The following is a 27,225-nucleotide window of genomic DNA, read 5'->3' as shown; positions in this document are numbered from 1 at the left end:
GGTCGGGGGCGGGGGGCCTCTCCTTGGTGGCGGGCCGCTACCCAGAGCAAGCACAGTGCAGGAGAGGAGGGTCCCGGGCAAGTGCGGTACCCGCGGAGAGGAGGGGCGGCCAGGAGCTGGGACCAGGCTGAGGTCACAAGCGCAGCAGCCGTGACCTCTGGGGTGACCTGATCTGAGCGAGGAGTCTGGTCCTAGAGGACAAGCCTGGGACACACTGCTTGGAGAGAAAGCACGAGCTCCTGGCCTCTGCGGCTGCTCCCGCGGACCGCAAGAGACAGGGTGCCCGCACACAGGCCCCGCAAAGCCCGCACCACGCTTCCCTGCGCGTGTCAGCGGTTCTCCACTGCCGCCCTGCCACGTGGACACGGTCCTATCGGTGACGGACAAGCACCCACCTTGCTCGCTGGTAAGGCCATTCCACTGTGAACGTCTCCTCCTAAATCAAAAGTTGTCTCCTGAACAATTCTGTTGAGATAAAACAAAACAGCCACAGAATTAATAGCTCTCAAATGATCAGAGGCACTCTCTTAATAGTACAAATTGTTAAATAACCCAGTGTGCAAAGATCTTCAAGAAATCACTTTACTATCAGAATATGAATCTAACGAATAAAAAAAACTATACTGACTTTATGAGCTGTTTTTTCCAACATGTACTGAACGCTCTCAAGATCAGAGTTTTTAAAACTAGGAACACAAAATTGAAAAGAAGCATAAAGAAGAAAAGGAGCTCATCCATTGTGCGAGTTTCTTAATTTCCCAGTGTAGCATGGGCCCGTTTGCACTGCATGCTGGGCATGTGAACAATCACACAGTGACTCTGCCATGACTCTGACGGCAGAGCCCACAACGGCATGAAGCTCAGGGGTGCAGGTGACGAGCACGCGGCCATCGACACAGCGCCAGACCGATCACCCACACACATCATCAACACCAACTGTGGCATCCTGGGGTGCCCCACCACCAAGGCTCTGAAGACAGAGACCCCGAGTCTGCAGCTAAGAACACACACACATCATGCACCCTTTGAGGAACCAGAATAAGAACAGCAAATGAAGCCCAAGTGTAAATAAACGAAACAGGGACTAAAAAGACAACAGAAACGATCATAAGAGATGGTTCCTTTAAAAGATGAGCAAAACAAACCTCCAGCTAGACTGACCGAGAAAAAAAGAGAGAGGACTCAAGTCAACTGGAAATGAAAGAAAAGATACTACAGGCCACACACAGGGACACATCAGAACACACCACTACGAACAGCAACGCCCCAACTGGGCAACCCAGAAGAAAAGGGTAAATCTCCAGAAACAAAATCTTGCGAGACTAAAGCATGAAGAAACAGAAAATCTGAACAGATTAATCACTGGAAAGGAGAGTGAATCAGTAATCAAAGGCCTCCCAACAAACTAAAGTCCAGGACCAGATGGCTTCACTGATGAGTTCTACCAAACATTTAAAGAAGAGTTAACACAAATGCTCAAACGATTCCAAGACATAGAAGAGGGTGGGGGGACACTTTCAAACTCATTTTATGAGCCATCATCACCCTGATGCCAAAAACAAGACAGGGACACCACAAGAAAAGAGACTTTCAAGCCAACATTCCCACTGAGCACAGACGCAAACATTTCAACAAAACATCAGCAGGCCCAATTCAACAAAATAGTGAGATGCTCACTCACCAAGATAATGGTGACCGATCCCAGCAAAGCCAGGTGGTTCAACACTCACAAGTCGATCCACGTGGTACACCACGTTAACAAAAAGGAAGGGTAAAAACCACATGATCATCTCAACACACACACAAGGTTCGACAAAACTCAACAGCCATGTATGGGACCCCCCTGGTGGCCCGGTGGTGAAGAGGCTGCCTTCCAATGCATGTGGTGTGTGGGTTCAGTTCTTGGTTGGGCAATGCTGCGGGGCAACTAAGCCGTGTCCCACAACTACAGAAGCCCCTGTGTGCTGCAACTAAGGAAACCCGTGTGCTGCAAGGAAGACAACAGAGCCAAAAAAAACGTTGTTTCTACACACTAGTAACAGTATCAGAGGGATTAGAAAAACAATTCCAATTTATAATTGCATCAAAAAGAATAGAACACCTAAATTTAACTAAGAAAGTAAAAAACAAATACACTGAAAACTTTAAGACATTCGTCACAGAAATGGAAGAAGACACAGATAAATGGAAAATACTAGATATTTTGTGTTCAGGGACTGGAAAAATTAATACAGCTAAAATGTCCATTCTACTCAATGTAAGACCAGAAACTATAAAACTGAGAGGAAAACACAGGCAGGACACTCTTTGACATAAATCACAGCAAGATCCTCTGTGACCCATGTCCTAGAGGAATGGAAATAAAAACAAAAATAAACAAGTGGGACCTAATTAAACTTAAAAGCTTTTACACAGCAAAGGAATCTATAAACACAGTGAAAAGATAACCCTCAGAATGGGAGAAAATAATAGCAAATGAAACAGCTGACTAAGGATTAATCTCCAAAATATACAAGCAGCTCATGCAGCTCTACACCAGGACAAAAAAAAAAACCCAATGAAAAAGTGGATGGATACACATTTCTCCAATGAAGACATGCAGATGGCTATTAAACACGTGAAAAGATGCTCAACCTCACTCTTTATTAGAGAAATGCAAACCAAAACCACAAAGAGGCGTCACCTCACTGACTGGAATGGCCGTCTTCAAAAACTCTGCAAACAACAAACGCTGGGGGCGGGGGAGGAAAGAGAACCCTTCTGCACTGTTGGTGGGAATGTAAACTGATGGAGATTCCTTAAAAAAAAAAACTAGGAATAAAACTAGCCCATGGCCCAACAATCCCACTACTGAGCATATATCCTGAGGAGATAAAAACTGAAAAGACACAGGTACCTCGACGTTCATGGCTGAGACATGGAAACCACCTGGCTGACACGGACAGATGAACAGAGCGCTGTGGCGTACAGATGCAGTGGGGCGTCACTCAGCCACAAACGGGCTGCGTTCTGAGTCAGTGCTACTGCGGTAAATAAAGCTAGAGCCCACTGTACAGAGTGAAGTGGCAAGTCAAACAACAGTATATTAAAACACACACATAGAGAATCTAGAAAGATGGTGCTGATGAACCTATCTGCAGGGCAGCAACGGAGACGCAGACACAGCGAACAGACCTGTGGACACGGGAGGGGAAGGAGAGGGGGGACGAGTTGGCACAGAAACACGCGCATCAGCAAAGGGGAAGCGGGCAGCCGGTTCGAACCTGCTGTGTGAATCAGGGAGCGCAAGCCCGGCGCTCCATGACAAGGTAGAGGGGTGGGGGGAGGCTCCCGAGGGAGCGGACACGCACACCCACGGCTGATTCACACTGATGTGTGGCAGAAACCAATACAACATTGTAACACAATTATCCTTCAATTAAAAATAAATTTTAAAAAATCTTATTAAAAGTAGTAACAAAAACACCAAGGTCATAGATACAAACATACCGGTGGTGACCAGAGGCAGAGGTTTGTGGGTAGAGGGAGGGGGTAACGCACAGCGCAGGAACCAGAGTTCAGTGGTCATTAAGAGAGCAGTCCTGAGTGTTCTCATCCCAAGGAAAGAACTCCTGTACCTCTGATGGCGAGGACAGCACCTACACGCACTGTGACCACCTCACGTGTGTGCAAATGCTGAGTCCACGCCCCACACCTGCACTGGCATGGGGATTATGTCTCGTTTTAAAGGTATACAGAGATGTGTGTAAAGAAGAAAACACAAGTTACTTACCTAGAAGTTTATGTAAGAGTTTAATGTTAGAACAACACTCATCTCTATAAAAGTGAGAAGTCTGCCCTGGTTACGGATGTACACAGAGGTGCCGGTGTAACCAACTACCAAGCGGCTCCCACTAGTTTTGCAGGAGAAAGACACTAGAGACCGAGTCTCACAGTGGCACCACGCCGACACGATCTCGGCTCACCCAGAGATGTGACTGCACTGGACTAGACACTGCAGCCCCGCAAAGCAGGACCCTCTGTGCCGGAACAGCAGCAGGAGGCCGAGCTCTCAGACGCACGCACATCCTAGCAAGACTGAGACTGACTCTGACGGGGGCACAGACGGCTAACAGAACTGCTCGTGACAGTGATGCTACGACGAACACCATCAGAAGAGAGTCGGCACAAAGCCTAGAAGTAAGCCCAGCGGCAGACAAGAGGCGTGGCGAGGAGAGGGCAGGCAGAGGCTGGATCCCCCGCCGAGGAGCCGCCAGGAGACAACCCAGGCACGGCTGGAAGCACGCGGCCCGGGAGGCTCCAGGGCAGGCCTGCGACACCACGGGGCAGGCTGCGCACCTGCTGGCCCGAGACCCACGCCCACCAGCCTGAACACCGGCAGTAAAGCCCTGGGCCAGCACACTCGCTAACAACAGTCACCGTCAGAGAGGGCGTCTTCCTCCCAGCCTGCAGACAGTAAGCGTTTCCTTTCCTGCCACAGGCCCGTGTCGCAGGTCCTCAGAGAGGCACTAGGTGGAGCCACAACACTTTACGTTCCTTTAAAAAAAGACCGTGTTTTATCACTAGGAACAGAAATGGTACATACGTTGCAACAAAACCCAACAAAAACCTAGTTACCTAGATTCAGAACACTGTAACTCAAAGTATGGCTTTAAAGTATCAGCTAAAAGACAAAATTTAAAAAGAATTTAAAAAACCAGCCACAACTTCCAATTTCAAGACGAAGTCAAGACCTTCCTTCCTTCTTCTCTGAAACGAACCCAAACCCAACCTGAACCACAGATGGTGAATTCTGAATTTTTAGAAATTAGAAGACAATAAAACACAGTCCACGGCTAACTCACATCTGCTCTGGCGTGATCACACTCTCCAGAATTCTCAAAGGCACCAGTGCTCTTACCCAGACTTATGTCTGGGGCCCTTCACAGTCAGGCCCCCGTCCACGGATCTCTTGGGGAGCGTGTGGTCCTGGCTGGGGTCCACGAACTTGAACACGTGGGACGCCCCGAACTGCACCTTCATCCCGCTCTGCAGCATCGTGGTCTCCGAGATGCGCTGCCCATCCACGTAGGTCTCAGCGTCCATGCTTCTCGGCGTGACCGTGACCACCCCGTCCATATTCGTGAGGTCACAGTGATGGGGCTGAATGCCTGAACCAAACAACTGGGAAGGAAGGAAAATCCAAGGAACTTCCATCAAGCATAGAGCATTTAAAACTGAATTTTAAGATTCTGGAGTCCCCCTTTCATAATAAATACAACCTAATAAATTCTGGATCTTTGGTGGTTTCAGGGAACTTCCCTCAATAGCAAAAAAGTAATAAACACTGTCAAGGTAACTTTTATTTTTAGCTTCCAGGAGCTTGCATGCTTATGAGATGATAATGGATCTATCCGGACGGATCACTGGAGTGCTCTGCTGTGGGGAGGATGGAGAAGGAGACGGACACGGGTCCTCGGCCCCGTGGCTCCAAGCTGAGAAATGAGGGCAGAGAGAGCGCGGCCTGCCAAGCTCAGCCCCAAGAGGCGAGGGGCGAACGTCCTCACTCACAGACACCCAGGACCTGGCCCAGTCTAGCCCGAGCGCCGCGCCGAGCGGGAGTGATGCCTGCCTCCCGTTGCGTGTGGGCCCCGGTGATGCGCTTGCCTGTACTGTCTACTGAAGCACTCTATAAAAGCAGCCCCATGTCCCGGGGAAAAGCGAGCAGGCCAGGGCCCTGAGGGGCTGGAGGACCGACGCTCACGCCTCCCGCGCCGCCACCCGTCAATCTGCTCTCTACGGCCCCGCCCCGGCCCCGCCCACCGCCCGCGCACCTGGATGGAGCTGTCGTCGAACTTCTCGGTCCCCACCTCCGTGACGCTGAGCTGAAGGCGGTAGAGCTTTGGCTTGTCTCTGGAGTCAGAACCGTCTGCGGGAGGAGAACAGGCTTCACTGCGAGTCAAATCACAAGGCTCTCGCCACGTGATTTGAAACAAGCAAACGGGCAATCCTTGAAAAGACAACCACTCAGTTCTCAGGGTTTCTTTTCAAAGAACTCCCCAGGTTTACATCCTGCAGTTTAACTGGGTGCACAAAATGCAAATGAAGACACGAACGTATCAGTTTCTGCTTATTACACTACAAGGTACTAACACCAACCTTCCTACTAACCTTGCTTACCGCATAAAAAACGCCTCCTGACCACATGGTACTGGACCCATCTGGTCCTGAATGAAGACCAGGGAGGAGATCGGGCGCCTCCAGACTGGCCGTTGCCCCATGTGCCCTGCACACAGCCCGCGGGGAAACGCGAGCCCTCTCCCAGGTCCAGGGGCAGACCCGAGGAGGCGGCCCCACGCCACCCACCGGCCGCCACCGCGCCGAGTCCCAGTAGGAACTGCGGTGAGGCGCCCACCTCCATGGAGCGCAACTGGGGAGAAACACAAACAGAGACTGGAGCTTTCTGTGTCATTTTAAACTTCCTGGAGCCGCGAGACGTTCCCCCTGGCTGTGCATGAACTTCTCTGACCTGATGGGGTTGCCTGGGGGTAGAGCAGGAGGGGGAGGGGGACCACATGCGCTGAGACCCCTGCCCACTGAGGCCCGGACACTTACCCCCCACTACATCCCAGCTAGCGCAGGCCACTCTGACCCCAGCCCTGGTGCCCAGGCGGGGACGGGCCTCAGCCCCAACACGGCCGCATCAGGACGCGATCCCGGCCCGGACAGCAGCCTCGAGGGTCCCCGCCGCACCGGAGGCTCGATGACTTCAGACCCACTCACCAAGGGGTCAGGGACGCTCGCTCACTGAGGGGTTGGAGATGGGCCCGCCAGAGCACACAGAGGATGGTCCCAGCTCTCGCAGACCAACACCGGGAGCAGGGCACGCAAGCCGTCAGCACGGTCGCTAACTTGTGAGTACACAAAGCAGCAGGCTGATGGCAGGTTTCCTATCTGCGAGCTACTGCAGCAATTCTGAGATCGGGTGAAGAGACCGAGCCAGGCTCCATAGACTTCGCCTCGAACAGAGCCCACACGGGGCATCCCGGTGGGAGGCGGCCGCAGCGGAAGCCTCGTCTGAGCCTTTCTGTTTCACCTCCAAGTACTGACTCAGAACAGGGCATCCATCATGTGGGGCCTTCCGGGACGGGCCAGTTCCGTCAGACCTGCCGGGGGCGTGTTACTCTGCTGCCTTTCAACACCTCGGGCAGCCCTGGGGTCAGTCCGAGCTGAGAGGCATCGTCAGCCGTGCTGTGCCCCCGAAGCAGCCGCTTCCTCACACCCCCACCCCTGGGCTCCGGCGCAGAAGGGCGTCTAAAATGGTCTCTTTACACCTGGCCCTCAGCACGGACCGTGGTCCACAGTGTGCATCCCGTAAACTGGGACCGGTTAACAGGGAGTAGCTACTAACTAAAAATGGAGAGAACAGAATACTGCAGTGTGGCCACACAGAATTACACTAATGAATCATAAAGAAAGCAAAAGAAGCAAATTAGTGGTCCAGAATAATTGTCTCAATTACAATGTTTAAAAAAAAAACAATAGAAGAACATGAAAAATGTGTTTAGCGGTGACAGAAAAATGCACAGATGCTTTCTTCTGAAATTCTAAATGCTTCTGAAGGGCATCTTGTGAGCTAATAACCTGATAAAACAAACTTTTTTTTACATCAACATTTACAGCCATGAATTTAGAAACATAACAAGAAAGGAGAAGGCGATGGCACCCACTCCAGTGCTCTCGCCTGGAGAATCCCACGGGCGGAGGAGCCTGGTGGGCTGCAGTCCACGGGGTCACTATCAGTCGGACACGACTGAGCGACTTCACTTTCACTTTTCAGTTTCACGCATTGGAGAAGGAAATAGCAACCCACTCCAGTGCTCTCGCCTGGAGAATCCCACGGGCAGAGACTCCTGGGGGGCTGCAGTCCACGGGGTTGCACAGAGTCGAACACGACTGAAGTGACTTAGCAGCAGCAGCAAGAAAGGGAGCGCTACAGACTTCCCCATCCTCTCCTTTCTCACCACTTCCCTGTAGCAGAAACCTGCCGACAGGCGGACAGAAACCACCTTTCAAGCCCCTCCTTCCTCACTGCTCCCCAGGAGTAACACGAGAGAGAGACACCTTTACAGGTGTGTCCAGAGTACCCGGAGTGGGGGCCACAGATGCCGGAGACAGAAGGGAGCCGAGGGGCCATGGGGAGAAACGGAAATGGAGGCAAGGAATGTGCAAGGAGCCGACTTCTCCTCGTGGGTCCGCGCCCCTCTCCTCAGCAAAAGCAGTCATCTCAGGGGCCGGACACACACCACAACCGCTGCGTCACACAAGCCCCGCTGCGTCCCCTCCTGTAAACACTGCTTCTGCCCGGAGGGCGGGAGCACCCTTCTCCCTTCAAGCCACAGCAGCTCTGGCGTGGCCCAAAGGCGGAGTAAGTCCTCTTGAGGAGCCCGACCACACACACCAGAGCTTCTCCCAGAGGTTTTCAAAGTTTTTCTTTAATTTTGCACTTTTGCCTTAAAAATATGTGTTGTTGTCCAGTCGCGTCCGACTCTTCGCGACCCCATAGACTGCAGCACGCCAGGCATCCCTGTCCTTCACCATCTCCTGGAGTTTGCTCAAACTCACTTCCGTCGAGTCAAACAGGTATGCAACACAATCATATGGTTCAAAACTCAAAAGGCACAACAAGTCCAGGTGAAACATCCCCACCTCCGCCCAGAAGCAAACCTGCAGCGTCTGCCTTTAGTGGATGGGGCAACCTGACGCCCAGCGTCTCCGGCGCTCACATACCTGTCAGAGACCCACTCGGGGCTCCCGAACAAGCTGCACAAAACCCGGTCAGACGTCCAACACCTGACTAACCGGCGTTTCCTCTGAAACTCACCCTTAATTTCATCTGCCAACTCTGCCAGCACGCCCCCACGCCTAGCACTCTGCCCTGCACGCTGGTCTGCTGCGGCTTTCTCCAGCGCTCCCAGAGACGGCTCTGAGCACATCCTGAGAGCGGGCCCAAGGGCGCCTGCATTCTCAGTTGGCAGCACTTCCACACAGCCAGCTCCGCCTCTGCCCCAACCGCCGCCGGCGGCCGGCTGGACGAAGCGGCTGGGGTCCTGCCAGCCACCCTGCGTGGATGGAGGGAGGGGACTCGCGCACCTAAGGACAGCTGACCACAAGCACGGCCCCGGCGCCGTGCTGCACGCCGGAGATGCACAGTGAGGAAGTGGATGATGGTCACGTGCCCAGAGAGCTCACACTTCAACAAACCAAGAGAACAGTTAAGACATCAACAAAAAAGAAATGTGAATCTTACTGAAACATGACTATCGAGAGAATATTTTCACTAACTCTATTAGGAAAAAAAATCCAAAAAACTGTCTCCTCAAACAAAAACTAAGGACACTTCAGTGAAGTCGATGACTGTATCATGCGTATTTTTGGTACATGCCAGGTAAAAAAAGAAATGTATTCTCTACTGTTCCATTATTTTACAGTATGAAATTAAAAAACACAGGAAGACATTAGAGTCCTTTTCAGGAATAAAATAACAACTGAAACACGTCTAAGACTCTATTTATGTATTACATCAAAGTAGGTGATACATACTGGGTTTGATCTCTGGGTCAGGAAGATCCCCTGGAGGAGGGCACGGCAACCCACTCCAGTGTTCTTGCCTGGAGAATCCCACGGACAGGGGAGCCTGGAGGGCTACAGTCCGTGGGGTCCCACAGAGCTGGACACAACTGGGCAACTAAACGCAGCACACAGCACAGGTGGTAAATACCAATTGTTTCTATTTTTCTTTAAAAAATGAACAAAACCCCCCCAAACTCCAAGTCTGGCTAATATCTGATGAAAACCTGTATGATCAGTTTGGACAAAGTTCAACAAACCAATATAAGATGCTACAAGCTGAATAAGCTTTCTATACAAGAACGTATTTGACTATTACATTCGACATGCAAAAAATGACATTTAAAATGTAAAAACAGACCAAAGAAATAATTCCATGTACTATCTAAGATAGACTCTACTGCACAAAACTTGAGAAACAAACCCCAAGTAAGAAAGCACAGCTCTGCTGACAAGAGATGAGTTTCAACCGGGAGAACGAGGACAGCCCTAAGACACCCTGCATCCGGTCCGGACACCAGTGAGAGCCCCACCAGGGGCCAGGGGTGAGTGGCACCACTGGCCGGCCGGCTCCTCCTCTGCAGCCTCCTGGGGCATCACACACGTGGCCCTCCCCACGCACCATGCCCCACCTCTCAGCCCAGGCCCTCTCTCTCTGGGCCTGGGTCTCAGGCTGTCTGTTCCCCGTCCATCTCCTCCTCCCCTGCCTCGCCCCTCTTCTTGATTGTCTTGGGGGAGAGGGAGTTGAAGGTCAAGAAAACCAGTCTCTTCCTTCTTCACTCCAAATTCTCACTTAAGACTTATCCTGAACAAAGGAACTGGAAATGTCTGCAAAACAAGCTTCTCTTAAATGAATTCTGGATATGGAACAATTACTAGATAGGTATAAAATGAAAGGACATTAAACTCTTAGGAAGCGTTATATTAATTGAACAATGAACACATCACGCATGTGGTCAGTCCACATTGTTCTGCCCGCGAGGCGGTCAGTGCTCTGGTTAAGAAAGCAGTAGGAAGCACAGCGTTACCTTCGGAAGCGTGAGAGCTGTAGCAGGCCGAGTGGTTCCTTCTCCCTGGGGTCGGAGTCATGCACGGCCCCCAGGTGAAGGCCGCAGCAGGACAGAGGCCGTGCAGAAGGCGTGGGGGGAGACAGAGAGGGTAAGCTGCAGGGGCGACCGTGCGCGGGAAAAGCGCGCCACCCGAGCCCGGGGCGCGGACACGGCAGCATGCTCCACGCGGCGCGAGTGTGAGAGACCGAGGCCCACTGTTAGGGAGACACTGAGACAACAGGTGAGTGCCCGAGGCGGGCAGCAGTTAGTCCAGCGCAGGGAGACCCCCACCCTGCTGGGAGGAGGCGATCGCTTCCACCCAAAGAATAACATGACTCGCTACCCCTGTCCCTCCAAAAGACAGTGGAAGCGTGTACCCACGTCTCAGAAGCCTGGACAACACCTGCGGGCCTCAGTTCCCCCCGCCCCCGCCGAGGACACGTGCTGGCTGACGTGCAGCCACGCGGTCCTCACCCCCGACCTGCCACCCAGCGGCGGGTGGCAAACACCCTCTCACTCTGCCTGCAGACCGTGCTCGGAGCGCTGCAGCCACACCGGCAGGCCAGGGGGCTCTGGGGTGGACGGCTCTGGGGTGAGAAGCCCGTGGCAGGCACCGGGCCTGCCTCCGTGACCCCCGCGTGCGGCCTCCATGAGCAGAGAGGCTCCCCCGCGGCCCCGCACCTGGCAGGGCGGCAAAGCCCTGGGCGCACAATGCCCACCCACTCAGACTGAGACCGCAAATCGCAGGAGGACAGCGAGACCTCTGGCCCCTCTGCACCCGCTGCCCAGGCTTTGGCGGCAGCTCTGCGACCCTGACTGGAGGTAGCAGAGGCCGGGGCACTAACAAGTGTGTGATGCACGCCGCCAGCGTCTGGTGGCAAGCAGGACACAACTGGCATCTGCGCAGGACCCACCCTCTGTCCCTCTACGCCCGCGGAACAGCTCTACACAGTTTACAGCCTGGGAGACGCTAAGTGTGAGATCAGCAGTCAAAACAGCACTTCTCGCCGAAACATGAGTCCCAAGGTCGGGGGTTTAATCTGACTTTTTGCTGCTCCACCTCCAAGGCCCAGAGCAGCGCCGCCACCTAAGAAGCACTTGGGAAGCACTCGTCACCTGCCCTGCCACCACCCAAGTCAGCTTGCTGGTCTGCATTTCAAAACTACCCTATGTCAGCTGCTGTGTATGAAGTCTCTATGGGCTAATACTATTTTCAAACATTTTGGTTTGGGAGAAAGAAAATAATCATTAATTTCCAGCACGTAACGCAGAATTTTTAAGGACAGACCCAAGACCCAAAGACTAAGTTTCAAAACCAACTGCCGTCTCCCAGCCACCATGCACTGCTGCACACGTCTGAGCACCAACCCTCACACCCAGACGCCAGACACGCCAGGTTTCCAAACCAAAGTGTCCAGACGCCAGACACGCCAGGTTTCCAAACCAAAGCATCCATGAACTTTTCAGCCAGAGAACTCAGAGACAGAGCAATACTCACATTTCCCCACAAACAGCTAATCAATTTTAAAAAAAACTTCAGACATAGAAGTTACTGCCTGCAGCACAGGGCCACAGACTATAAACTACAGTCAGTCAAAACAGCAGCCATTTTACCTGTATCAACACCACACCACCCAGAGGACACCCTGCACCACAGGGACCACGCCCATCATTAGTGAGCCATAATTTTGTAAGCAAAAATGAATACTCAGGAATCAAAGAGCAAAACATACTTCCTGCCCAAGGATCCACAGGCTATCTCCCTAACAGTTTGCTTCTAGCTAACCTTTTGTAGGATTACTTACTAAGCTTCATTTAAAAGAAACTCTGGGTGGGAGGGTCGACTCTGGTCTTGATAGCATTTTACGGTACAGGTCACAGGGCACCATTTTAACCAAATAAACAGAAATGACGCAGTTCAGCTGAATGAGAACGATACACGTGTCACACACGTATCAAGTATGTAAGCAGATTAAGTACATTGTATAACAATGTGTGTGCATAAGACATTTTAGGAAAGTCAATATATTTCTCTGCCTGATGACTAACTTGTAACAACAGCTTTAGCTTAAGAGAGCACAACAAACACACAGTCTAGAAGGCTGACCCGAATGTACACTTAGTCTATTAGAAGGCTGACCTGAAGGTACACTTAGTCTATTAGAAGGCTGACCTGATATACACTGAGTCTATTGTCATTTAAAACTACGCACATACCCTTCCTCTTACGCATGGACTTCTTGGATATACAGCTGACTTTACAGATATCCTTTAGGAGATTCATACACTGAGCAACAGTGTAACACATACACACACATCTGCCTCTAGAAAATCTGTCCTGAGAAAAGTATGTCTCAGTTTCCTGATTTTTAGTAGCTAAAGTATTTTACAAGGTTATTTTTGGAAAAAAATTTTTTAAAGGGAGTAGATCATTTAAACATCTCAAAAACTCTCTGTATTCACTATTTAAGATTTTGTTTTTCAATATCCATTTTTGTGCATGTTAAGTTTATTCTTATGCATGAATATACATACCCTATGATCTTAAGGGTTTTTAATAAATACCGTCTTATGATGGCTACTTTAAAAAATAAATAAATGGTCTTTAAAAAAAAAAAAAAAAAAAAGGATGTCAACCAAAAGAAAGTCTATCCGAGTAAGGTTCACCACAAAGCGCAGCACGCCCAGTGTGGCCCTGCTCACCCGGGCTCAGCTCCACGAGGTAGGGCAGCTTCTCGGGGGGCAGGGCGGAGCCGTAGGCCGACCCATCGGCTCTCTCCTTCCCCTGCAGGGGCTTCCCGTCCGTGTGCTTCTTACTTTTCTTTGGGATGTGGTCTGGTGGCCTCCTCTTCAACTGAAAGACTAAAATCCCTAGAATAGAAACTGTAAATTATCAACCGACTCAAGTGAATGTCGATGGACAGCTGATCGACCATCAGCTGCCCAAGGTTCTTCAGGAAAATGCAATTTAACATCTCCCAGGGTGACTCCAGTGGTAAAGAATCCACCTGCCAATACGGGAGATGCAGGAGACCTGGTTTGATCCCTGGGCTGGGAAGATCCCCTGGAGGAGTAAACAGCAACCCACTCCAGTATTCTTCCTGGAGAATCCCAGGGACAGAGGAGCCTGGGGGACTACAGTCCACAGGGGCGCAAAGAGTTGGACACAACTGAAGCAACTTAGGATTGCACACCACTGCCCAAGGCATAATTAAGAAAAGCTCACGCAATTTAACTTTGTGTTCTTGAAAACTCTTGTAAGCAATTTCCCCAAAGCATTTTAAATTAACAATCATGCAAACATGTTATATGCTTGAAAACAACATATTTCAGAATAAATGCTTCTATTGGCAAACAACCCTATGATCAATATGTCCATACACACATGTAGTACCACAGACGCACATTAACACATACACACAAATATTCTTAATTCAATTGAATTAAGTCACAATTAAGATCAATTTGACTTTAATAAAGTTTAACTTCATATTGTCCAGAAAAAGTACGAAGCAAGTGTACATTTGAAAGTACCAATCTACATTCAAATATGCCAGGGTTAACTGGCAGTAAGTTTTCACGTCTTTGTCAACACCAAGGCCCTTCACTGAGCAACAGCGAGCTTCAGAAGTATTTCTGAAAGCAAGAAAACTGTTCTCTCGTCAAAAATGCACCTTTATGCCCTCACCGCTCTGAAATAATCAGGAGAAATTGTCTGAGTGGTGGAAAGTCCGGATTCCTTATACAAAATGACTAGAAGATTAGACAGTATTCAGGGTTGAAGGTTATCTTCCCTATTACCACAAGCCTGTCCAAACGTCACCAGTCTGTCTGGTCAGCAGGGAAGGAACCAGGTGCCAACAGGTGCCAACCCCTCATGAACTGACAAGGTGCTCTGGTCTGGCTTCTGCAGGACACAGTGGCCCTGCTGCTGCGTGACGGTCTGTGCCAGGCCTCCTGCCAGACCCACCTGGCACAGAGCAGCCTCAGGAAGAGGAGCCAGCAAGTCCAGTAAGGAGGCGGAAGACGGCCCAGCACACAGTCCTCAAGAGACACTGCCACGCACACCTGCCTCTTCCGGCAGGTTAGACCCTAACGTATCAGGTATCCCAGAGCTAATTCCTTAACAAATACAATCTCTCTTTACCTCTGTCACTCGGCCATTCCCTGAAGATCTGTAAAGGACATTCGTCATCATCAAGAATAACTTCTTTAGCACCTTTTTCATCCGAATGCTGGGCTCCAGGAGGAAGCATGACCTAAGAGGGAATAACAATTAACTGTGACTACACCCAAAAAGTGAATCAGCGGGTATTTAAAAGAATTTTTTGTTTTTGAGGAAATAAAAAAAAAGTCACTGTAGAACTGAATTGTTCAAACACTATAAACAATCCTGAAAAACATGGACAAAAGTGAGGGAAAAGTTTCCAATAAAAACCTCAGCCAGCTGACCAGAATGCTGTTACTGGCCTGCCCTCTGTCCCGCCCCAAACGCTAGTCGGGTCTGCTCCCTGACACGCTCTGTTGGCAGGCTGCCTGGGATGCTCGACCTGTGAGGAGGCTCTTAAAGAAAGATGACTGCATCACCGCAGACCCGCCGGCCCACAGCCTGCCTTCCACTGTCACACTGGTGTTAAGAAGGCAGTTTCATCTAACACATCCTCTGCAGGAAAACCATCACAGAGCAGCAGCAGAAGAGACCAGCTTCCCTTTTTGTGTACAAAGTTCATTTTTAGGATTAAATTTAGATGCGGTACACGGCGTTCACTGAACAAGGGCTTTACGGCACTGCACGCACGACACTCACACATCTGCAGCGCTGTATAACTTTTTATTCTATTCTAACGGCAAGCAATGTCCTAATCATTGGAAAAACCCTGTGACAGAGAGAAAAAGAGCCAGTGACCAGGGCCCAGTCTCCAATGCCCTGCTGAGTTCCAGTCCATCTCTCAACACCAACCAACACACAACTACAGAAACCAAAGCCAGTCACTGGCACCTGGAGATGACTTTCAAACTCGAGTTAATTCAATAACGTTATAACAGACATTATGCCCAATTACATCATATGTGCATATACCAAGTGGCTTGGACGTCTACAGAACCGTGTAACTTCTCTCTACACTGCTACAAATCACCCTAAAAAGACGTTTATTATTAATACGACACACCCTTACGCTTAAGTAACTGATATTTCCTCATAGTGTCTTGTACTAAACGTAGCATCCTGGGCTTGGAACGCATGCTGCTCCAGGGTCTGACTTGCACTTGTCTCTTCGGTCTCACACTCTGCCACGCAGCCTCAGAGAGCAAGTTCCTCAGAACTTCTCTGGATTCTCCACCAGGCCACAAGACCCCACGCTGCACTGCACCTGTAACGCGCCTCCCAACTTCAGGGTCCAGCAAGCACCCCCTCTCACCCCTCGGCTCGGGGACAACTCCCCCAGAGAGGCTTCCCCAACCTCCGTGCTCGGCGCAGACTGCGTGCCTGTATTTCTCATTCTTGGCTTGTCTCCCTTTACTGTGAACTCTTTTGAAGGCAGGTCTCAGCTTTGACCTAACACAGTATCTAACACAGTTAGCACAGTACCTAACAAAGAAGCAGAACCTACCTATGCCCTGAATAACTCACTGAAGAGAGAACAGATGAGTGGATGAAGATGAAAGAGCTTCGTATCACATGATCAGTAAGAGGGCAAGAAAGCAAAGGACTTCTATCTCAAGGATAAAAACAATTATCAACCCCTAACTCATTTTGCCTAAACTAACAGGGAAAAAAAAAGAAAAAAATGCTCAAGAACACAGTATTTAGAACAAAAGCCCCAAACTATGCGACCCTCAAAAGAATCATCAAACGATTTCAAAGAGACTGTCAGAAAAAGCCCAAAGAAAGTATTTTACAACTTCATGCCTCTGACTAAGGTGCTCTTTCATTTTCTCATTTTCATCAATAAAATTAGGCGGAAATTAAGGAAAGGAAAACCCACATTATGAAGTCTACTACCACACAGTCTCTCAAATGCAGCTTCATGGAACGGAGAATCACTGAACAGACTTAGACACAGTACCGCTCCCCTGGCAGACACCTGGGCCTCCACGCCAAGAGTCAGGCGGCGGTGGCAGCCTCGGGGCCACAGCCTAAGAGGCCCAGGTGGAAAAGGGCCAGGCCTCTGTTCGGCAATGCAGACTCCATTCACACCACTGCTTTGCTGTTTTCATCCTCAGACACTTTCCATAGTGGTTATTAACTGGAAGTATGAGGAAAATGGACCCAGAAAACCCAAATCCTTCAGGTCTGGGAGACACACTAGTGTTATTTCTTTGACGTTCTCTTTCTCTCCACTTCCTATTGCTTTTTCTACCTGATCCTCCGTCAGACCCTAAATCTCCCCGTCTCCTGTCTTTCTGTCCTCTGCCGATGTCCTTCACGTCCCCTTTCACCCCTCCTGCTAACACTTCGCGCCCTGGCCCTTCTCTGCAGGCTCCTGCCACAGCACTCTGGTCCATTCCCCCAAGCACCAGCCCAGCCCTTCTGTCTCAAGTCTCAGCTTTTGAACACTTCCATCTGCTTTGTCTCGTTTATCTCAAGTTCTCTCATCTGCTTGGGCTGGTCTATCTTCACTTTCAAGGCATTTTCCAGCATCTGTTGAGTCCGGGTCATCCTCTCACACTGACGGCGAGCCCAGGGAGAGCAGGTGGTTCTGGTGAGGGTGCCCACTAGTGAGCCAGGATGTCCGCAGGTCAGAGTTCATACAGGCTGCTCCTCCCTGAGAGATGGTGCCGTCTGGAAGGAATCACTCATCTTCTGGCTGTCGGGACTCGGGGCACAGCCTCCCTCCATCCTCCTGCTTGTGGTGAAGACCTTGCTATGCCAGGACCCCCAACCCTGCAGTGTGACCATGGCCTTCAGAAGGGGAGGTGACAGGACAGCCACAACGGGGGAGGTAGGCTGGTGGACGATACTCCCTGAAACAACTCTCGGGACAGCTTGTCCTGAGATGGTTTTCAATGCTGCCCGGGGAGTGCTAGAGCCCCGTACTCCTGGGTCCTCGGGACTGGGACGCAGGCCCCTCTGCAGGCGGCTTCCCGCCAGCAAGTTACACACGCCTCTTTCAGGTCTTGCGTTCGTGTCTGCGGCCACACCACCCTGAAAGCGCCTGGTCCTGGAAGCTAAGCAGGGTTGGACCTGGTTAGTACTTGGATGGGAGGACTGCGTTCACAGCTCTTGCCATCTCTTCTCTCGTGCCCTTTGTTCTTGTCATTTACACAGAGTTCTTCATTCCTTTATTGTCATCTCAATGGGATAAAAACATCTGTCTTCTCATCTATTTCCAGCTGAAAATTGGGCTTTACTCATAAAATTATAGATCTAGCAAATGGTTTTTCCAGCAGAATATAAATTCTCAGCTTTATAACGAGAAGAAAAAGCCATAAAACTCAAGCAAGGCCTCTTATTTAACCCCTTCTGTAGCAACACTACCAGCACCGCTGAGAGCTCAGAGCAGACAGCACTCAGCTCACAGCTTGAAAGACTGAACACTGCTAGGGTTCTGAGTCGTCTACAAAGTCAGTGCAAACCCAGCCACAATTCCAGCAGGTTTTATGTAGAAACTGATAAGCTGATTCTAAAACTTATGTGTAAATGCAAATAAGCTGGAATGACCAAAGCAATTTATTAAAGCAAAAGGAAAAAGTGCAATGGGGACTTTATATGATTTTAAAAGACTTACCATAATCTATAGTAATCAATATAGCTTGATGTTGGCAAAAAGATATAAGATATGTAAATGAAACACCAGATTCCAGAATTAAAACCAAAAATATATATGGCCAACTGATTTTCCACAAAGGTGCCAAAGCAGAGAGGGAAAAAAGAAAGCCTTTGTAACAAATGGCCCTGGGTAACCTGGGTGTCTGAACAGAAGTGACTCTAACCTCATACCATACACAGACATTATCTTGAAACGGAACATACAGCCCCAATCTAAGACCTAAAGCTATGACACTCCTAAAAGAAAATACCGGTAAAAGTGTTCACAACTTTGGAGGAAGCAAATTCTCATATAGAATAAAATAAGTATAGAATGCTAAAACAGAATTACCAAGTTAGATTTTAACAATTTTAATCATTGAAAGATACCACTTTAAAAATGAAAAGGCAAGCCAAGCCACAGACTGGGAAAAAACATTCACAGCTTATGTATCACACATAGGACTTAATATACATATAGATCATCAGGGAAATGTAAGATTTTTCAACAATGAGATACAACAACACACATCAGAATGACAGGTAAGATGACCGACCAAACAAAAGATGAGTGCAGAGAGAGCAACGGGATCTCTCATCTACGTGTGGGGGGCTGTAAGCGGCACAGCCACGCTGGGCACGCACACAAGTGCCTCCTGTGGGACTGAGCCCTCTCCTGAGTCTTTACTCAAGAAGAGAAGTGCTTCTACGAGAAGACTTGCAACGTATGTTCACAGCAGTTTTACTGTAGGAGTCAAAAATGAAAACTGGAAACAACGCAAATTCCATCAACAGGTGATGGATGAAAAACCATGACACACCCACATAACGAAATACACAGTAGAAAGAGGCACAAGGAATCGTCGGAGGGGTCACTGTGCTGACTCGCCAAAACGGACAGTGCTGTGAGCTTTAATGCATGTGAGGTATCATGTGACGTATTGCACCTTAATTATTCCTGAATAATCTTGTGGGAGGAGGAACTAAGACTACCGCACTTTGATTATTTAACAATCAATTGCTAGGATGAAAGAAAGGAGGACACCTTTTAAAATCTACTTTCAATGAGATTCTGACAGAAATAACGGTTACAACGAGCTAATACCTACTTGGGACTGACTTAAAGGTGAGGGATTTACCAGAAAGTTTGTCTTACAAGAGAAAAACCTGCTTGATTTTACTCAGTGTGACCAAATCAATTCTGAGGTATAAAATTTCACTGTTATTTCTTGAGAACTCGGGTCAAAGATACAACCTTCATTTCCAAGAAATTATGGATGGCAACTAAGTCTATCAACCAAATGTTGGTTAGTGACAAACAGCAAACCAAGATTTATTTAAATGTTGAGTTGTTATGTTAAGAAAACAATCACTAAAGCAGATTTTACTAAAATAAAACTGTTACCTATATATTAGTATATACGCTAAATAAAAATTGGAAGGGTACGCATGAAAATGTAAACAGCGCTTATCCTTTGGTATCAGAACTACAGAGAATTTTTATCTTTTTCGATTTATCTTTTTATACTTAGTTTATAACAAACAGAAACACAAACTACTTTTGTAATGGAGGGAGAATGTTGTCTTTTATACATATGCCCACGGTCTCGGTTTACCAGATTCTAGCAATACAGCAGAGAGAAAGTCAGCCCATGTTCAACTCCCATGTAAAGCACATCTGTCCATGTGAGCACCACATCCGGGCCCGCGTGACCTGCGAGCACTCACACGGGCGATGCAGTAGTCCCTGGGGTTCTCCTTCTCCAGGCCGTACTTCTCCAAGGCTTCGGCCACAGCAAAGTCCGCAGGGTCTGTAGTGGACAGCAGGATCGTCTTGTAGGGAATATTTGGTTTTAAACTATCTGCGTAAATTCTCAATGTTCCACCTGAAAAAAAAAGTTTGACATCTTTAAACACAACTTTTATTTTACTCCAAAAACAGAGAGCAGTACACAAATTCCAGCCCCACTTCCTGTTAAACAACACACACGGCAGGGCCCTGCTGGCCCAGTGACCCTTAGCCACAGAGAACGAGAAACAGTTCTGCGTGGTAAGGCTGCGTGTGTCCTCTCCTCGAGCCCACGCTGCTTCCATATCTGCTCTCGGTAAAGGACGGAAAGGAGCGTCCTGAGCGCTGCCCCTTCTCCACCTGCTTTCCTACATCGTCACCTGCACCAAGCTAGACACCGACCTTCCCCAGTTCCTCGACTTCCTGACCAACAATCTGAAACTTATCCCTTCTACCTGCGAACTCATTTGGGAGGAAAAACTGTGAACTAGAGCAGAGCAATTTGGATACCCGGAGGTTTTCTTCTTTGTATGTTTCTCTTTAATGGACTCTTTTACATGTTGTATTATTGCTTTTTTGGTGTCATAATTTGCTTTCTACTTACAAGATTTTTAAGCCCTACAATTTTAAGTCTAGATAAAAGACTCCCACCTTTAAGTTAAAGACTGAGAATAAAGATCTGTGCACCTCAACTCAAACTCTAAACTTCTGTGACTCCCGCATCTGCTAAATTCTAATGCAGTTATTCTGGCTACTGAATGCTTCTTACACTCTTTGCACACAAGTCTGGCACACACTGCATCATGACAACCTGACAACAATAAAATAATTCTGGTCTCCTAAGATAATCAGCAAGTCCAAGCTAGCATTAGAATGCAGACTTGCTGACATAGGCCAGGAGGCAAGCTATCTACAGACTCACAGGGACGAAGCCCCCCCTGGCTCAACAATAAGGACAGAGCCCGGACCGGTCACTGTCACAGGCTCTCAACAGCTTGTAAAGGGTAGAAATTAAGGGGAGAAAACTAACAAGAAGGAGAAGTAAAAACTGTAGATCCTTTAGAATGAGTCTGAACTTCAACGGCTGCTAGTTTAACACAAGTAGATACAGACCAACGTACGTAGACCCACAGTATCCACAAAACCTACAAGAAACACAAAAACTCCAAAGAAGGAAACACAAGAATACCACTAAAGAAAATCAACAAAATACAAGGGAAGGAACAAAGAAACGAGCGGAGGAAAACTACGTACACTAGCAGAAAACAAGTAATAACGTGGCAGTAAGTACACAGCTATCAGTAATTCCTTCAAATGTCAACAGACTGAACGTTACAAGAAAAAACACAGGGCGGCTGACTAGATAAAAAAAAGAACCATCTACGTGCTGCTTATAAGAAACTTCCTTCAGAGCTAAAGACACAAACCGACTGAAAGTGAGGGTTAGGGTTAGGGTTAGAAAAAGACAATCCATGCAAACAAACGACAAGAAAGTAGGGGCAGCAATAATGATAAAGGGATACAAATACAAGATGCTGGTACACTCATTCACACGCATGTGCCTGTACGTGAACCCCTGACTGTATGAAGCTGATCTCAACAGGCATGGGGAGAGGGCCTGACGGTGAACCCCTGACTGTATGAAGCTGATCTGAACAGGCATGGGGAGAGGGCCTGACGGTGAACCCCTGACTGTATGAAGCTGATCTGAACAGGCATGGGGAGAGGGCCTGACGGTGAACCCCTGACTGTATGAAGCTGATCTGAACAGGCATGGGGAGAGGGCCTGACGGTAACACAACAGCACCAGGAGGCCTAACACCCAACTCATCCAGGGACAGGTCAACAGACAGACAAATGGATTCAGTCTGATCTAAGAGGTTTTCACTGTAAAAGCAGAATACCACAGAATCAGCACAACAGAAACAGACGTCTCCTTAATCTCTGAGGAGGGAGAGACAGGCGAGAAGCTAACATTTTAAAACTCCTGCTGGCAACTATAACCCGTCTATATAAATACACGTTTAAAGCTAAGGGAGGATTGCTCCCCTTTTGGGGAGATGTACAAAGCATGGCCCACAGAGCAGAAGGATCCAGGGCAGCACACACGGCTCCCAAGGCTGTTCACAGGAAGCTGAAGTGGAAGGGCTGACCCCACGGGCATTCTGAAGTCACTCACACTTGGGAGGCATCTGAGTGCTAAAAATACTCTCCAAGGTGCAGAGACAGAGGCTGCTGCAAGTGACGACTTCTGACCCGCTGTGAAGGGAGCGGGACAGTGTGTGTGAGCTCCTCCTGAGAACCCGGGGGACCCCCTGAGGCTAAGAAAACGGCAGAACGACAGACTCTGCTTTACTCTCTTCCCACCCTGACATCACACCAACCCAGCAGACAGGAGATTAAAGGGATACATTTCTCTAGGTTACTTATTAGACACAAACCGACAGAACACTTCAACTTACTCTATTTAACTGTCTCAGTATTAACACAAACGGCTGTTGTACCAACACACTGGTTTCTCAGGGCTTCCTGGAAGGTTGCACAGGTTCCCTGGACCGCAACCATCCCTTGAGGAGACAAGCCCTCCTCTCCTGGATGTTTGCCGTTTCTCCTCACCCTCCAGAGGTTTGTCCTGTTTCCTCTGTCTGCTCAACAACGGCCTTCATTCCAGGTCTGTATTACCTGCAGCAAGTGTCTTCCATGCCCAGTGACACCGCTGACTGGTTCTCAGTCACCAGGCTGGCACCCAAGTGAATGCGGGCTTCCCCTCCAGACGGCCCTGGACCCCGCAGACCCACAGCCATCCAGCTGAAAGGCGCCGGCTGCCTTCCTTCCTCTGCGGGCGCTTGCCCCTGCTTCCTCTCCTACGGCCCGGCCATGAGCGCCGAGTCCGCCTTCGGGCTGCTCTCGCGGCGGACGCCGGCGCCTGCTTCCAACCGCAGCCCCTCACGTGGACCCTCTGCTCCGCTCTCAGAGCAACCGCCCGGATTTGAGGCGTGGGTACACTGGACGCTTTCTACTGATAAGCCCCCAGCTTCCACTTTTTCGACATTTTTCCTAAAACGTTTACATTTTTCCTTCCTCATCTTTGTAGTTCCTCGCTTCTTCCTCCTCCTTTTTCAATGCGTGTATTTTTAAGTCATTTCAAATCCCTGCTGGAACAAGACAGGATAGGTCTCAAAAGCCATCTATTAAATTATTTATAGAATAAGAGTCTCTCAGCGCCCTAGTTTTTTGTCACCGACACTACAATTCCCATGAAACACATAATGAAGACTCAGCTCCTAAAGGCCCTAATCGCCACAGGAAAGGCCGACAGCGCCGCCTCCGAAGCACCGCAACGTGCCCCTGTGGGAGAGCCAGGGCCGACGACCCACCAGGACGGGCGCTTTCAGGAAAGGCCGCGTCAGCGACACAGCCTTCCAATACAGAGCCTTTCTCAAACAAACGAGTATCTATTATTTCCTAACAAGCGAAACTACTGAGGAACTAACTTGTGACTTTACCACACTTATTCACACACATCAGGCGCGTCACTGGACGGCAGCACTCCCGTCAAGCGCAGCAGCGGGCGCGGCGCCCGTCAGGCGTGTCACTGGACGGCAGCACTCCCGTCAAGCGCAGCAGCGGCTGCGGCGCGCGTCAGGCGCGTCCTTAGACGACGGCGCACGTCAGAGGCACCACTCGACGGCAGCGTACGTGTCAGGGATAAGCGAGCGCGGCGCGCGTCAGGCGCGTCACTAGACGCCAGCACTCGCGTCAAGCACAGCAGCGGGCGTGGCGAGCACCACTAGACGCCGCCGCACGTCAGGGGCGTCACTAGACCCCAGCACTCGCGTCAAGCGCAGCAGCAGGCGCGCGCGTCACTAGACGACGGCGCGCGCGCGTCACTAGATGACGGCGCACGTCAGGGGCGTCACTAGATGACGGCGCACGTCAGGCGCGTCCCTAGACGGCAGCACGCGCGTCAGGGAGAAGCGGGTGCGGCGCGGGGCCCGTACCCGAGTCTGGCCGCCCGTCCGAGCTCCGGAACTCCTGCATCCTCCTCTCCAGCTTCTGCTGCCGCCGCCGCTTCATGACCACCTCAGGGTTGGAGATGGTTCGCGTAAAGCTGGTCTCAGGCATGTCTTTGTAGACCTCAGCGGCCAGGCGAGAATTCTCACTGTGGGGAGAGAGGGAGTAGCCAGACACACCAGGTTTCCATTAGAGACCGGCTCACCGGACTCACATGGCGCGCGTCCTCCAGCCGCTCCCGAACCCTGAGCAGTTCTGCCCTGCCCTGGTCTAATCACGACAGATGAAGTTTCTCTCGGTACAAACTAAACCGCTGAACTAGGCAGAAACTCCTAATTAAAATTTTATAGTTGAGTTTACAGAACTTGAGATTCATTAATAAAACTAAAAGAAAATACGTTTCAGTTATTTCTACAAGGTTTCTCTATCTCAAAGAGATTAAGTGATACAGCATTGCAACCACAAGAAATAAAGAAATGAATATACTTTAGCAAAAATCTGTCTTCAAATTATGTATGCATGCTCAGTCGCTCACTCATGTCCAACTCTGCGACCCAGTAAGTCTTGAAGAACTCACACGGCGTGATTCTTTAACAACTGAAAGACTGAAAAAGGAAATAGCTCCTGAAGTCCCTACAGTGAGTCAAGTGTATAGAATGATGAGTTGAAAACTAAATATTTAGGTAAGACCAATATACTTGACTAAATTTTGATAAATATACTTTAAAGATTTCATAAAAATCATAAAATAATTTCATTAAATCAGTTAAGCTCTGAATCTATCAAGTTGAACTTAACTCATTTTAAGTAGCTTACTTTCTTAACACAAGTAATTGATCATCCTGTACACTAAATTAACAGAATGGCTATAGCCTAAGTTTTAAACTCTGCTCTTCCTTGACATTTTTCATGTGAGCAACCTTTGTGTACAAGTTCTTCCTCTTGCATAAATACACTGAGTAGAGCCTTACTATGTAATATACTATACTCAAGAGTTCACGCTCATCACACAGGCATCTCTGCCTAACAGATTAAGACCTAAACCCACTCTGATGCAACCCACAGCGGGCTCCAACCCCACTCTAAAATAAACATCCTTCACTGACAAATGGGCAACATCCTCAAGACACATGGAACACTTAGAATCAATCAAAATATGGGGAAAGACTTGAAGAGGTTGCTGCAGCAGAAGTGCATAAACAGTTCACAAGTGTGCAGAGAAATGGCCGTGTTAATGGTAAAGCAAGCTGTGCTGACTGGCGCTCACACACACTGCAGGGACCAGACACTGCTCTGATACACTCGGCAGTCCTAAGGGAGGCAGGGGCCTGCGGGCTGGAGACCCTTGTCTGGCAACACAAGCCTGCCACAGTGTATCTGAGCCATTCTTCTGGAATATTTCCTAAGGAAATATTCAAACAAGTCCTCAAAACTAGAAACAAGGACATTCGCTGGAGTGGATGCGGTCAACACCAAGACGAGGCGGTGGCCCTGGAAAAAGCACTTGATGATGGAATGAACTGACTGAGCTGAACACCAATGAGGCTACACGGAGGCCAGGAGATGCCGTGAAGAGCAGAGGCCAGGTTCTCCTCACGCCTCCCTTCTGTCACCCCCTCGGCTCCGAGATCAGAGGCGCAAGTCCCTTCAGACAAGTGAGCACACCTGTGCGGGGGCCGGTACACAGGAAGGAGAGGGGCTGGGTGGGCCCGATGGCGCCTCTGAGCTGAGACGGGGACACCAGCTTTTCTCACCGGTCTTGCCAACCTCCCATCAGGTGTTAAGCGTATCTGAGGTATCTGAGAAACCACTGCTGCCTTAAGGACTGGAACAGCAGCAAGGGAAGGGAAGGCAGGCAGGGATGATGAGAATCTGACCCCATGGTTCACCGGGAAAGGCAGCCCCGTTCGCGGGTTCCCCACGCTAGGATTAGCAAGCACCGCAGACTGGCAGCGTCAGCAACACACGCTGCTTGGCAGACGCCTGGATCCCCTCGGCACGCGGAGCCAGGGCACGCTGGCCACTGAGATGAAGTCACCCCTCCCCCGTTTATCTGGGAGTTTAAGGAGGCCTGCTGCGTTAAAAACATTTGGCTTAGAACACAAAGAAACAGGAATATCTCCACAATTAACTTACGTGTCATCCCCAGAGAAAGGTCTGTCATCTTTCTCAGACGCCTGTCTCACTGCCTCTTTTTCTCTCTTCTTTTTTTCCTTCTTCTCCTTCTTTGAGAGAGTTCTCTTAAAGTTCTGGATGACGCCTTCTTTTTCCTGCTTTTCAGGTCCGTTACTTTGAGCCTTCTGATAAAAGCGACATTATCACTCCACCACTACGACACAGAATCACACAGAGCCGTCTATGGGGCTCTAACCACACCTTACACACTCACAGAGCCACCTGTGGGGGTCTAACCGCGCCTTACACGCTCACAGAGCCACCTATGGGGGTCTAACCGCACCTTACACGCTCACAGAGCCACCTATGGGGATCTAACCGCACCTTACACGCTACAGCCGAAAACAGCCACCGGGGCAGGGAAGGCCTGGGATGAGAGATGGGCTTTGTCTCGACTGTGCCAACAGGTACATGAGTGTGCTGATCCACACTCACACACTCAAGATCTCATTTCACCGAGTGAAAATTTCACCTAAATTCAAACTGATAACCAAGGAAGCAAGCACACAAGAAAACCCAAACCCAGTAAGAAAACTGGGGTGGGAATCACACCAGCTTACTTATCATTTTTAATAAATAAAAATCCAAATAATTAGTAACTTAAATGAATGGAACCTAATGGATATACAGAAATAACCATTTGAAACATTATCTACTTTATAGATTTCCTTTAACGTCGAAGAAATGTCAAGAATAGCCCTAAAAAATTGGCTTTTATGAAGCAAAGTTTTAAGTATTGTGTTCATGCAAAAACTTCTAATTTCTTTTCCAGATCTTTTTTTTTTTTTTGCTTATTCTTAATTTATACCATGATCTGCCTGAAGAAGACACAGAAACAA

General features: G+C 49.2%; 1 protein-coding gene across 15 annotated transcripts in view; it reads right to left on the bottom strand.

Annotated features, from left to right (window-relative positions):
* AFDN (afadin, adherens junction formation factor) overlaps window positions 1–27,225 on the bottom strand; it is a 113,638-nt gene that overhangs the window by 48,281 nt on the left and 38,132 nt on the right. For 8 of the 15 annotated variants that reach the window (XM_059889991.1, XM_024997145.2, XM_059889996.1 and 5 more), the window contains exons 4-11: window positions 26,348–26,511; window positions 24,199–24,359; window positions 20,137–20,294; window positions 14,806–14,917; window positions 13,362–13,529; window positions 5,814–5,908; window positions 4,901–5,163; window positions 396–465 (exon numbers count right to left, since the gene is read on the bottom strand). In XM_059889991.1, coding sequence (XP_059745974.1) covers window positions 396–465; window positions 4,901–5,163; window positions 5,814–5,908; window positions 13,362–13,529; window positions 14,806–14,917; window positions 20,137–20,294; window positions 24,199–24,359; window positions 26,348–26,511 — 1,191 coding nt within the window. Of the gene's footprint in view, window positions 1–395; window positions 466–4,900; window positions 5,164–5,813; window positions 5,909–10,637; window positions 11,121–13,361; window positions 13,530–14,805; window positions 14,918–20,136; window positions 20,295–24,198; window positions 24,360–26,347; window positions 26,512–27,225 lie in introns of those variants that run through there. The other 7 variants (XM_059890000.1, XM_059890001.1, XM_024997154.2 and 4 more) reach the window with 3 other exon arrangements.

This window comes from Bos taurus, chromosome 9 (genome assembly GCF_002263795.3).
Source record: "Bos taurus isolate L1 Dominette 01449 registration number 42190680 breed Hereford chromosome 9, ARS-UCD2.0, whole genome shotgun sequence".
Classification (NCBI taxonomy): Eukaryota; Metazoa; Chordata; class Mammalia; order Artiodactyla; family Bovidae; genus Bos; species Bos taurus.
This window is presented reverse-complemented; position numbering and strand designations above follow the sequence as displayed.